At 41.6% G+C, this 13,933-nt stretch overlaps 1 protein-coding gene across 6 annotated transcripts; it reads right to left on the reverse strand.

Annotated features, from left to right (window-relative positions):
* Positions 1–305: 305 nt before the first annotated feature.
* On the reverse strand, positions 306–11,459 carry csf3r (colony stimulating factor 3 receptor). Of its 6 annotated transcripts, none has more exons than XM_031791469.1 (17): positions 11,331–11,452; positions 7,605–7,665; positions 7,367–7,445; positions 6,676–7,059; positions 5,676–5,805; positions 5,232–5,398; positions 4,993–5,156; positions 4,635–4,785; positions 4,245–4,327; positions 3,935–4,142; positions 3,220–3,408; positions 2,758–2,859; positions 2,232–2,378; positions 1,684–1,824; positions 1,396–1,492; positions 1,226–1,307; positions 306–1,062 (listed from the first exon to the last, which is right to left on the reverse strand). In XM_031791469.1, exons 3-17 carry the CDS (start codon positions 7,431–7,433, stop codon positions 556–558), a joined length of 2,619 nt encoding a protein of 872 aa, XP_031647329.1. In that variant the 5' UTR covers positions 7,434–7,445; positions 7,605–7,665; positions 11,331–11,452; the 3' UTR covers positions 306–555. The 6 variants fall into 6 exon arrangements, with proteins under 6 accessions (XP_031647329.1, XP_020364853.1, XP_020364845.1 ...); XM_020509264.2 differs by lacking the exon at positions 7,605–7,665 and adding an exon at positions 7,744–7,878 and having other exon boundaries at positions 11,331–11,445; XM_020509256.2 differs by lacking the exon at positions 7,605–7,665 and having other exon boundaries at positions 11,331–11,459.
* Between the last annotated feature and the right edge of the window lie 2,474 nt (positions 11,460–13,933).

The following is a 13,933-nucleotide window of genomic DNA, read 5'->3' on the forward strand; positions in this document are numbered from 1 at the left end:
TTTGAAGATCTTCTTCTGTTGGCACTTCAAAATGTCCCAGAAACATCATTTGTTTGATAATGCCCTTCTTTATATCCCCAAAATGTAAATTTATTTGGCGCGTTTGATTCAGAAATACATCGGTTCCAACTCGCCCAATATGACTACAAATGATCTAATAAGTTACCTGTAAACCTGGTCCAAACATCTCAAACAACATTCCAAATCCAACCTAAGGTATCCTAAAATGTAAATAATCGATCAAATTTAAAACAGAATATACTGCATTATAAAGTATTATAAATTACAATATGTTCAGAGTTGTATGTATTGATCAGACATTTATTTTATAATTAATGTCAGACCAGAAGAGACAAAATATTGATCAACATGAACACACATGAACTTTATTAATTGCTATTTTTCAGTGCACTTTTTTGTAGCACTAACATTCACAAACTGGATAATCATGTTGTCCCTGTCTTGAAAACATCATTGGTGTTGAACATGTATCTGCCATTCTGTGACATACATCTCACAATACTTGCATACATTTCAAAATCTCAATACCACTGATTAGGTTTGACTTCGAACATCATTCATTGCCAAAGCCCTAAGCAAGGGAAAGTCATCCCAAAGAATGCATAACTCTCCCCTTTCTGGGCCGTCATTCAGGCATTCTCTAAAGGAAACTTGCTCCCCAGATGTCCCATGGACGGGAACATTCTGGTACTCCTTTGGGCTAGAGGGCTCCTCGAGGTCCTCCTCCAGGAGTGGCTGTGTGGACTCTGAGCGCAGGTAGGCATGGGATTGGCTTGGTGGCTGAATTGAGTACGGGCTATCAAAGACCACAGTGGCATACGGAACAGAGTGTTGGTGTGACCCTATGTAGCTAGGGCTGAGGGCATGGGGGGAGCCACATATGGACTCGCCCAGGTCACTGGTGTCACTGCAGCGGCACCAGGGGTCATCGGTGATCTCGCCACCCCTCTTCTCGAGACCCTTCTTGGGCAGGTCCAGGAGGCTGAGATTTGAGAGATAGACCAGGCTGGATTCCTGCATGTCCTCAACAGGGGGAGTATCCTTTAAAAATAAAAATAAACATGTATCGCCTTTGTCAAACCACAGAAACATTAAATAGAATAGAATAAATGCATAAATGCCTAAAAGATTAGTAACCCTTGTGTTTAGGGATTATCAATACACACTGAATACATGGTTTGTCATGATAATCCTAATACTGCACCTGCATTGAATCCAATGTGTTCCACCTCTTGATGCTGCTGTTGGCAGGGTCGGGAATCTTGGGCCAAAAGCACATCTTCAACCTTTGGATAAGAACAGAAACTTGTATTGTTTTTAAATAGCACAAACACACAAGTATTTACTGACATGAAGTCAATGTTGAGTTCTCACCGTTCATGTGTTGAGAAGCAGACCAGAACTGAGATAATGATAATCAATGACAGCCCAACACCAGAGGAAATAACTATCAAGATGATAGCCAAGTCGTCTGAAAATATATAGATTTAGATTTAAGACATTTGTTTTAGACAATTTACTGATACAGTATCTGACCTCACATAGGGTGGAGCGCCATGAGTCTGGCAAGCGAGACTAGTCCTCAGATAACACCGCACATTACTTTTATTTAAAAGCACTTCACTGATTGACTTTACTTTTTGACAAAATTCTAATACCAACCCATTGGTTCAGTTTTGAGTGTAACCTCTGATCCGTTCAGACTCCCGCCACCTGTGCTAACCATAATAAAGGCTTTGTATGAGGATGAACGGTCGAGCTCTCGTAGAACCACCCTCCTCTTTTCCAGCTCAGCAGTCACAACTGTAAAAGAGTGACACAGCAGCTGCAGTATGAGTTTACATGTTCATTTATTTAACCAGGCAAGTCAGTTGGGAATAAATACTGGTAACACTTTATCTGGATAGTCCATCTGTAGATGCTCCACTAACTACCTACTAACCCTATCTCTAAACCTAACCTTAACCATTACCATTATCATAACCCTAAACTTAACCCGTACCCTTATTCTAAACCTAACCATAACCTTAGAAAGCAGTTGATCATATGACCATCTGTAGAGCATCTAGACTATCCAAATACAATGTGACCTAAATACTTATTTACAATGACAGCCTGGCAAAATAAGGCTTTTGTATGAACTTTCAGTCATCTATAGTTGTATCATCAATGGTGAATCATCATCAGCGTCACAATAAGCATCTTTCCACCTTTGGTGTTTCCCTGCTCATCCCAGTAGAAGATCTGGTAGCTCTGCACGATCCCATTCCTCTGGCATAGTGGAATCTCCTCCCAAGTAAGCTCAATACGAGAATGCAATATCTCCCTCACCCTCAGCTCTGGGGCGGCAGATGGGGCTGCCATAAACAACGGAGAACATTAAGGACTATATGGATTAAATGGCAATAAAAGTAGTGGTGATTACCATATCAATTATATAATGTCATAAACCTAATGGTGCTTTGATTTGTGGGTATTGTCATGCTGACAAAGAGCTACAACGTAGGCGCTTGATATAAATAGAGTAGAATAGGCTTATAGTAATGGTGGTAGCAGTATGCGGAAGTGTAATTTGCTATATGTCTCCAATAGAGGGAGGCATTGTAACACCTTTCATCAGCCTGTTTTGCAGCTAATTCGCACCTCATTGACTCAAAGGAAGCCTGCAACACTTCCCTTGATCTTGTAAAGATCTTACAAAGTCCAAGGTATAAGGGTTAGTGTTTACCGACTTACCCTTTTGTCTAGAGTACGCCTCGACGGTTTGAGGAAGGCCAATCCCGTCCTTATACTTTGGATACACAGAGATCTCATAGGGATTGTATGGCTCGATGCTCTCTGTAGACAGTGAAAGAGACAACAGTGAGATACAGTGAGATAACAAGAGATAACAGTGGATCCAAGTTCATAAATGCATAGTATGTGGATAAATCCTGCAAAGAAAAAGTCTGCACAAATCAACTCAAACAACAAACTAGAGAACACACTCGCTCACAAGCTGATACTGTAGATGCAATCCAATGAAAACATTATTGTCCCTGCAGATAAATGAATTGTGCAGCCAGGAGAATTGTACATGAAAGAAGTACATAGTCTTCCCACAAACTTCTAACACAGAACTCGAGACACATGACAGGTGAATGAAACCACATAGTGTACATTATGAATGTATACCGTTATAACTGACATAAACCATACCTGATATTAGAGTGCTGGATTGATTCCTGTCAATGTGGTCAAACAAGATGAGGGAAGGGTCCATTTTCCACAATGGTCTCCACACCACCACATAGCCTGTGACACTGGATGAATGTATGCTTGTCCACTGGACCAGTAGAGATCTCTCATCATGAGGAAGGACATTGACATCAGAGACTGCTGCCAGAGCTGGAGACAGATAGAGATTTTTTACCACACAATATATCACAGGTAAGCTTAAACACCCATAGATTGAGTCCCAAATGACACCCTATTACCTGTATAGTGCACATAGGACAAAAAAATAGTGCACTATGTGGGTGTTAGGGACGCTGACATAACACACATAACACCTTCTGCTTATGCATATATTATGATTTCTAAATTGACCCCAGGCCTAGATCAGAGGATTGCATAGGTGGATGAAATATGGTGACATTTCCACCCAGCCAATCAGAGGAAGCTATTACCATAATGCTGATAAATGTGCAATCCTCTCAGATCTACAGGAGTGCCTACCGTGTAGGGGATGATTTTGAATTCAGCAACAGGGATATTTCGTTTTCGCTCTATACTGGATGTGCTCTATCTTGAAAAATGTACTACTGACATACTATTTATTGGGATTTTATTAACAGTGGACTAATACACAAAATGCTAAAAGATTGAGTAAAATATCCCTTTATACACAATCTAACTATCAATAAAGCTTTACCTCTGTGTTGAAACACCTCCACCTCAGTAGGGCTGGATGTCCCTGCAGCGTTCCCAGCGCTGAGGAACACTTTCCTTGCACCCCTGGGAAGCTGGAAAACACAGTGGCTATCCAATGTGATGCACAGCTGTCCCTTTTTCAGGGGTTGTCTCTGGCGCGAGACAACATAGGACAGGATCTTGCCATTGGCACGAAACTGCTTCGATGGCTACAAAAGGCAGAAAGGAGATGAATGAGGAAGGGCAAGTTGTGTGGACCGCTATCACAGGAAACAAAGTTTGTGATGTGTCAAATTTGAATGTGTTCTCACCTTCCAAAACAAGTGTAGACTGATAGACTTATGCCTCTGCTCCCTAGATACCTTCATCCAAGAGTTGAGTCGTCCGGTGGGAGCTGAAAAGAAACAGAAGTGTCCATTTTGAAACTCATCAAATTTGTGCCTCTCAGTTGTGAGGAGAAGCAAAGAATTCTTCCAGACTAGACAGGTGTAGGCTATAAATTCACTTCCAAAGAGCCTAGTGTTTGTCAATACATACATTCTACCAGAACGTAAAAAGAGGGATAGAAAATGTAGGACATTTCATTAGCACAGAGTGAAAAGTAAGCCCAATGAACGGAGGAATAAGAAATTGATTCAAAAATTTGTACAATGGGAGTGATAAATGACATTATATTAAAACAGAATTGATGCAGGACATACCCCTCTCAAGCGTGACTGCAGTATTGCTGTTACTCCATTCGCTCCATGGACTCTGTTGATACCTGACCCGTATCTGGATGTGGTACTCTGTCCCGTGGAGCAGACGACACACCTCCATGGGTCTCTGGCGCATTAAGCGTTGCACTGGGACCTAACACACATGCACACGCACGCACGCACACACAAACATACATGCACACGCAAACACACACACAAACACACACACACTCACAGTAATGTCATTATTTTTATGGTTACCTAGTACAGTTGGTATGATCTTTTATTTTTGTTTAATCAAAATAATCTTTGTTCAAACGGTTGCAGTATGTGGACACTTAGGAAATGGACATTCTCTTACTGGTTCTTCACTCCACTGCTTGCTGTTTGCTGTTTTCAGTCGCACCTCCAAGGTCACAGTGGTCACCCACGCTTGCTGTTCAGAGAGACCCCAGCTGAGCCTTAGGCAGCCATACCTGTTTGGCTCTGCTTGGACCTTCAGAACTTTTGGAGGGTCAAACTTGGCTGCAATATGAGAGTTATATTAGAACTCCTATGATGTCAATAGCTTAATATCGGCCCAAATCACTACTTCCTTACCTGACTCCATTGGCTCCAGAAGCAAAGGTGTTGAGGTGGCTTGACCCAATGCGTTCACCGCCTTGACATATATTTCTATCTCTGAGAAGAGAACAAAGCCGGTCCGTGGTATCTTGTAGTGATGTACCCCTGGCGGCAGCACGTATGTGTTGCTCTCTGGTAAGTCCCTGTTAAGATGAAGAAATAATACAACTTCTTGAGCAAATCACAGTTACGCTTCTTCCCCTTTAAGCTCTTTGGATAACCTCCACACCTATGCATAGTAATATTAGGAGGTTGCCACAGAAAGCATTGTGGAAGTAACATCTAAACTGGTTCTCTATGGATAACCACCACACATATGCAGGCATTTAAAAAATAGCATCGTAATATACATTTACATTTGACATGTAAATCTAAAAATACAACAGATGCACTTGTCCTCCACCAATAGCCACTTGTTACCTGATCTCAGTGTAGAGAGTGTACTGTGTGGGCAGGTGGGTGTCCTGTCCTGGGTCCCATTGGCATGAGAGGGTTTCCGGCTTGGTCAGGTTAGTCAGGCAGCTAAGGTTCTGTGGTGCTGTGGGTGGAACTATGAAAATAACAATTATTGGGGTGAGCAAAACAGTGTCAAATTTAGTCACCACTCAGAGCCTGGGTGGGTTCCTGCCTTTCGAGGGAGTTTTTCCTAGCCAGCTTGCTTCTACATCTTTCTTGCATGCTGTTCGGGGTTTTAGGCTGGGTTTCTGTATAATGACTTTGTAACATCTGCTGATGTTAAAAGAGCTTGATAATTACATTTGATTTGATTTTGAATTGATTTTGGAACAGAAAATGATCAAGTCTTCAGAACTGCATTACTGAACTGTTCATTATCAGTTCAGGTTTTTAATTCTTTATCTGAGGTGAAACGTATGTTTAAAACATGTAAAGGTCGACTCAGCGATATGAGGTAGATGCAGAAAGTAAACAGCACAGTGTGTCAATTCTCTCAACAACTAAGAGAGTTGAAGCACGAGGCTCAACTTCACAGATGTTTCGGTCGCGCAGCTACCATGCTGCAACAGCTGTGAGGCAAAGCCGTGCACATGCACAGGCACTGTGCGCGACTGTGTGAGAGCCAAGTCCACCTTTAAAAACATTTGAATGAATTCTTATTTTATGCTCAGATTTCCCAGAACTGCTCTTTGAAATTAAAGTATAGCATGTTCAGTACTAGATGTTGGACATGAGGGAAACCAGGGAGGTGTGGCACTACAAGACAAACCTGCATTTTTTTTCATTCCAACATTTAAAAAAATGAAGAAATGCCATTCTTTACCATGGTCCCATCTGTAATGTTTTTATGTGGGGTAAGGGATATCCCTTACTATGAATGACAATGGAGCTATGGTAGACCATACATACAGCACACCACTGAACAGGCATAAACAAAACAAAGAAAGAAAAAATCGTCTCTCACATCCAGCTCTTATCTCCACTGCTCCTACGATCTGACACGGGAAGGTGTGGAGGACACAGCACGTGAGATATCCCTTGGTGTCTGTGAAGCTAGGTATAAACACTGTTGAGTTCCAGCCACTCTGATTGGCCACAGAATATAAAACGGTGGAGATCCAGCCACTTTCATTGGCCGCTGCAGAGGTCCTACCACTCTCATTGGCTGCTGCAGGACTGCTGGGAATAAGGCGTTGGTTGAGGTGCCAGACAATGTGGTTGAGGTGCCAGACTGCCCCCTTTATGAGTGGGCAGTCATCTCTGATGATGCAAGAGGCAGTCACCGGTGACCCCAAGGCCACCACAGGGGTGGAAGTGTGTACCCGCACAGATGGAGACGTGTGAACCTCTGTCAGGAATGGAAAGAGAGCCAAGAGCAGATCAATGCATCAGCAACATTGAGGGAGAAGGTAGAAAAGGGGCTCTTTAAGCCACCAAATAAAATACTTATCGTGAGATACAGCTCCATATTTCTTGCCTACTGTATATTCGCATGTCTCAGTGAAACTCAAATGACACTGATCACTTCAAGATTCACATTTCAAAACAACATTTGTAAGACAGTGGGATGTGAAGTGTCTATTCTTTTATCTGTGCTACTGCTGGCAAGGTGTTGCCATTTAGAGAAGGTTATTTATTACAAAGACAGCACTCACCATCTTTCGTTCCGTTCACAAAAGCCAGCAGCAGCGTGGCAAACATTGTTATCCAGGCTGATGCCATGGTGATACAAACCTGTGAGAGGGGAAGATGTGAAATGAGTGATTTTGAAGAAGAACGGGTGAAAGTACATTGCATTCAATGGAATCAAAACAACATTTGAAATTCCAGAGCTCTTATGGACAGCAGTGTATAAATTGTAATAAAATGATAATGACTATATATTTTTCTAACCTGTCATGAATATACTGTTTGACAGTACAAGCTGACATGAGCGAAGATGCATCATCCACAACTGATACACGGAAATTACGAGGGAAAGAAAGATTAGACAGCTGTCTTTGACAAACAAAGAAACACTTGGGATACTCACAATTCCTCAGTCATAGGAAATGTGTTAATGACTTAAAGACTGATTCTAAAGTCTAAAGATCAGAGTGCACCAATCACCAATGGCAAGATGGCCATCAGCCGATTCACTCAGGTCATGCTTGTGTCTCTATATGTTCTGTGAGGAAAAAGAGAGGTCGGTTATTTCCTCTCTGTCATTTGGGACTGTCCCCTTCAGGTACACTGTAGCAAAACACTACACAATGCAAAATTAAATTTGAGCTCTTCTTATTGGACAAGATCAGCTTTGTCTCTCTTCTTTTTCTTCCGTTTTGGTGCCTAATGAATATGACTCTTGTTTTTAAAACCGCTGTGTTATCTCCATGCTGAGAAGGCACATACTGGTGACAGGCAACCACACCACAACCACAGAAAACCACATCCTTGTGAAACCTCTTGTGAAATGTAACTAGGCCCTCAGGGCTAAGATGGAGAATGGCATGCCCAATGAGAGTGTGTGTTCGGAATTAGATTATAGCTTGTTTGAGGGTGTTGACATGTACATCCTTGATTTCTCTCTCTCTCGTTCTCTCTCTTGCTCTCTCTCCAGTTGCAAGCCTCTCAACCTGCCTCTTTGCCAGTGGACATTGGACCTGTCTCTTTGCCAGTGGACATTGGACCTGTCTCTTTGCCAGTGGACATTGGACCTGTCTCTTTGCCAGTGGACATTGGACCTGTCTCTTTGCCAGTGGACATTGGACCTGTCTCTTTGCCAGTGGCCTTTCAGTTCTTATTTTATTTTTTATTTCTTACTTTTACCCCCAATTTTGTGGTATCCAATTGGTAGTTACAGTCTTGTTCCATCACTGCAACTCCCGTACGGACACGGGAGAGGTGAAGGTCGAGAGCCGTGCGTCCTCCGAAACACAAACCAACCAAGCCACATTGCTTCTTGACACAATGCCCACTTAACCCAGAAGCCAGACGCACCAATGTGTCGGATGAAACACTGTGCACCTGGCGACTGTGTCAGCGTGCACTGCACCTGGCCCGCCACAGGAGTTGCTAGTGAGTGATGTGACAAGGACATCCCTGCCGGCCCAACCCTCCCTTAGCCCGGACGACACTGGGCCAATTGTGCGCCGCCCCATGGCTCTCCCGGTTGCGGCCAGCTGCGACAGAGCCTAGTGGCACAGCTAGCACTGTGATGCAGTGCCTTAGACCACTGCACCACTCAAAATGCCATGCGCTGCAGTTTCTGAACAGTTGCCAAATAATGTATCACTTAATATTTAAAATCACTGAAATAGGAAAATAACTGAGAAAATGACATCCTTGTGAAACGTATTGACAACCCTCTGGCAATGGACCAATGACAGCCTTGCCCCCATTACTGTTATTTGGCTAGAATACATATGCCAAATAGGTGAAATGTAACTAGGCCCTAATGGCTAAGATGGAGGATGCCATGACCAATGAGAGTGTGTGTTGGGAATTCGATTATTGCTCATTTGAGGACGGTAACATGTACATCTTTGAGATCTCTCTCTCTCTCTCTCCCTCTCCCTCCCTCCCTCTCTCAAATGTGCCTGTCTCTCTGCCAGTCTACCAAGGCTCTGCAGGTTCTGGAACGTTGACAAATTATTTATCTTCACTTAATATTAAAAATCACTGTGATAGACCAGTGGAAATTGAAATGTGTTTCTGAATTTGGTTACCCTTTGGTTACCCAGCGGTCTGACCGTTACCCAGCTGTCTGAAAATGTAGTAATAAATTGGCTGTGGATAAACTGAAAAACGTTTAAATGAATAGAATGACAGTAAAACAGTTATGCCATGTGTTTGCTGAGTAGTTAGATGAAATTCACTACAATTATGTTTATTTTCCACTTTGATGACACATTTTCTGTACTGCTAACATTAACTTCCAGTAATTTTTTGCTCGTATTGCTGATCCCATTGTATTGACTTTTTCCGCAATTATGCAAGGATTTTTGGGATATTAGAATCCACTTGTCCTAACCTGTATATTTTTGGCCTAGAGTAGGGGACGGAAAAGACGCCTGCTTTCCAAATGGCACCCTATTCCCAACATTTGGGACGCAACCTATGTAGTGGATGCGTGATGTGAGGCCATTGAAGTCTCCTTCTATTTACTGCTTATCATCTGTCTGCATAAAGGCCTCCACTTCGCTCTTCCTCCCTATGCAGAGTTTCGCCTTATTATTATTGCAGGGAGCTAATTGCCTATGGCTCCTAAATGTCCCTTGCTGCCTTGAGAGAGAGAAAGAGAAAGTGACAGAGAGATAGACTGACAGACAGAGCGTGACAGGAGAGAGAGTGACAGAGGGAGACGGACAGAATAAAAGATATTACATTTGGAGTGATTTATTTTGTCACCGGCTAGCATGTCGCTCTCTCGCGTCATTATTTAGTATGCTTGTAAATGCAAATGAGAATGCCAATTTCCTGTTTTCGATTAAAGGAAAGCAGGGTTATGATATATTTTCCTTCTATAGGCTAACATATCAGTGGAATACAAATATGTCAGGATGGTCAATAAACATTCCTAATTTATGTCAAATGTTTGAGTACCTTTAGATGCCATGTCTACAGGCATTCCATGGAATGGTTGGATTTTATAATGTCATTTACAAGTATGGAGTGGACTTTTTTTCCCCCAAACTATCTAAAATGGCACATTATTCTCACAAAAGTATGTTATTGTTTCAGAGGGACTTTGACACCCTTTGTTGTGTAATGGATGTGTCACAAAGATACAATATTTCAACATGTTCTATACCTTGTTCCTCTGTCTCCCCTTAAACGTGTTCTTCTCTTAAGCCATTGTGGTAAATGTTACAACAGTCCCTCTTTCTCGATTAGGCAATATCCTCCAACAATATCCTCCAACAGGCTGACAAAGTTAAAGCTTTGCCTATTTCTCCTTTTGTTTCTCTTTCTCCGCAAAGCTTCAATTGTACTTCTAGTTAATTTGGTAAACATGTCATAGATATGTACAAATCACAATTTGACAATCTGCCCTTTAATTTTCGATTAGAGGTTTCCTCTTTGCTGGAAGGTGACCTGAGACACTAGACCTCTCAATGACTAATACTTTGTCATAAAAATAAAAGAGCAGAAAGAGAAAAACAAACTCTTTCACATCCTCTTTTGCATATATTGACAGCACATAGACATCTTATACCTATCCAGGAATGAGAGATATACTTTGTTTTTTTCCCATTAATATTCCAAAAGAGTATAAGTAGTATGAGTGCAGATAGTGATCAGCTAGTAGTGATGCCAAAATTGTTGTATAATTGTCACATTAAAACTGAAAAGGTCATGATGTCAGGTTGGATTCAAAACTTTTCAAGTTAGATACATGTACTGATGATATGTCACTAAATCCTATTAAATTACCAATAAGTAAATAATTTGACATATCCACACAGTTGAACAGGGAGATTAAATGTCATTGTCTGAGCTTCTCACTCACTCACTCACCAAAAACAGATAGTGTTTTATCCCCCCCATCTCCTCTGTTAGATTCAAGTGAATCAGAAGGTTTGGTAGGTAGCGTGATTCAGAGATAAAGAAAATCAATTAGAGAGCAACACCACTCACCACACAGCCTCAGCACCCAGAAAGGCTTTCATCGGACTCTGGTGTAGACAGGATCAGATGGAACAGAGTGGCGAAATGGAACTCCGGTTCCAGGGCCACTAGAGTTGAACAGCCAGCCACATCCTTATTTTGAATTCACCATATACAGGAAGATAACATGATGTGGGGTGGTGGGGCACATAACAGGAGAGATAGGGAAGTCAAGTTAAACGTCTTGAGATCTTGGAAACCCAGTGGAAAAATCGCACGTAATGGAGTCAGATGCTCGATGTTATGTGCATTTGTCCACAAGTGATTAATAAATTAGTCAAGCTATTTGAAATAAACAATATTATATTTTAAGTTTGAGTATTTAGAATTTTCACAGGTGTCAATTGTCCCAGCCATCTTCAAAGAAAGGCACGCTAATCCAACTCTTGTGAAGGACAAATTTGACATTTGAGAGCTGGAAAGTAAATTAAAGACCGTCAAATTGATTATTATGCTATCTTATAAGGGCACAAGGCGAGACCCAGATGCAGACACAGGAGGCAGATGGTAAGTGTCTTTGAAGTTTATTAAATCCAAAGAGGTAGGCAAAAGAATGGTCGCGTACAGGCAAAAACTCAAAACCAGTTCAGGAGGTACCAAAGGGCAGACAGGCTCGAGGTCAGGGCAAGCAGAATGGTCAGGAAGGCGGGAATGGAGTCCAGAAAATAAGAAAAGGTCAAAACCGTGAGGACAAGCAAAAAGAGAATAGAAACAGGGTATGGGAAAACACACTGGTTGACTTGAAAACATACAAGACAAACTGGCACAGAGTGACAGGAAACACAGGGATAAATACACCAGGGAAAATAAGCGACACCTGGAGGGGGTGGAGACAATCACAAGGACAGGTGAAACAGATTAGTGTGTGGCATCTACAGATACCATGCATTACTTGAGAATGGTTTTGTTTTGAGCTCTTTCATAGAACAGTCTGTAAAATGTAGGCACATAAAAGCACTTCTTAAAGCTTTCTCTGAAGGCGACCATTTTGGGTTCCATGCAGTCCTTTTGAAGAAATGACTGAGGTGTGATCGAGTGTTCTGAGAAGATATGTTGTTTGTGCTCCAAGCATCATATTGATCCCGTCTTCCTAAGCCAAACGTGATTGTTTTCCGTTGTGTATTCAAATTGCAATACTACTGTATGTGCTTAATTAAAAGAAGTGGCGACTGAAAACAGAATCATCCCCGGCATTTCTAACACACCAGACCATTTTCTTCCCCCTTGAGGCCCCCTATTATTAGCCAAATAATGATAATTTAGAAAAAAATAACATGTTAGACAGGCCTAACAATGGACCAGCTTAAAAGCAGTGGCTGACTGTTTTCACTCTCTTTTTTTTGTCAGATAGGTTGTGTATCCCTGTTTTTGGTTAGCTTTTGTGAACTCAGTCATTAACAAGTCAAGTACCTGTGAAAGCACAGTTGCTTGGTTGTTAGATCTATCCAGTGGAAATAACTGCCATTTCCTGTTATCTACTTCTTACAAGCAAACCCTTATAAATGACAGCCAAAACCCTGTTCTGAGCTCTTTCATAGAAAAGCTCTAACAATGGAAATACATGTCCACACCCACACACACACATGCCGGGGCAGACGGGAGAAGGTGAGATCAGATGGGAGAATTCTAGTCAATTTATTTAGATTTTTTATTTATTTAACCTTTATTTAACCAATGATCTTTTGTAGAAAACAATTCACTTTTATCTTTATCAAATTTTACACTCTCTCATTGTCCCCCCCCCCCCCCCATATAATAACCCTTCACTTGGTCTTCTTAACGCTACAGTATAAGCCTCCTCCCGCATGCCTCCGGAGTCAATCCTCTCGCTTTGCCTCTTCCTCTCTGGAATGGCCTGGTAAAAGGCTTCTATATTTGCTCCCAAAGAGAAACATCTGAAGACAAATAGGAATGAGGTATTAGAACTATTGACTGGCCATTAAAGCTCTTCCTCTTCGTCACATTAAGACTATATTTTTCATAAAGACACATGGCTTCAGATTCCAGTAATATTGTACAGAACACCAATATCTCAACCCTGATAGAAACCTATACATTTTGAAATCTGTTCATATGCAAAGTTTTACTGCAAACAAAAAACACACATTTTCATAAATAACTATTTAGCAAATACGTTAAAATGGAACTTATAGTGCATGAGACTATGTTGCATATCTACAGATCCCTTATCTAGGAACAACATAAGAATATGACCTCCAGTTTTTGAGTTTCCTCCATTTTAAGCTATATACACCACTGTCTTCTCCAATGTGTAGTGGCCCCTCTCTGTCTGTCTAACCTTTTGTTGCTTTGCTAATAGAAACAGCTCTTAAATGTGGTTTTAAACTGTGCCTTGACCCTCAAGGGCACTCGGAGCCAGTCGCCGTGTCACATTTATTAGCTTATTAAGTTGTAAAATGATTTTGTTTTGGAGGCCTCGGTTTCAAACATAGAGGCTCACCCACTCAAATTTCCATCTAACTACCATATCCCCGCTCTCCCACTCTCCTGCGTCCTCACAAACCATAATGAAACCTAACTGTTAATCAGAGGGCGCCAGAGAGAGAATTAAA

This window comes from Oncorhynchus kisutch, linkage group LG2, assembly GCF_002021735.2.
Source record: "Oncorhynchus kisutch isolate 150728-3 linkage group LG2, Okis_V2, whole genome shotgun sequence".
Classification (NCBI taxonomy): domain Eukaryota; kingdom Metazoa; phylum Chordata; class Actinopteri; order Salmoniformes; family Salmonidae; genus Oncorhynchus; species Oncorhynchus kisutch.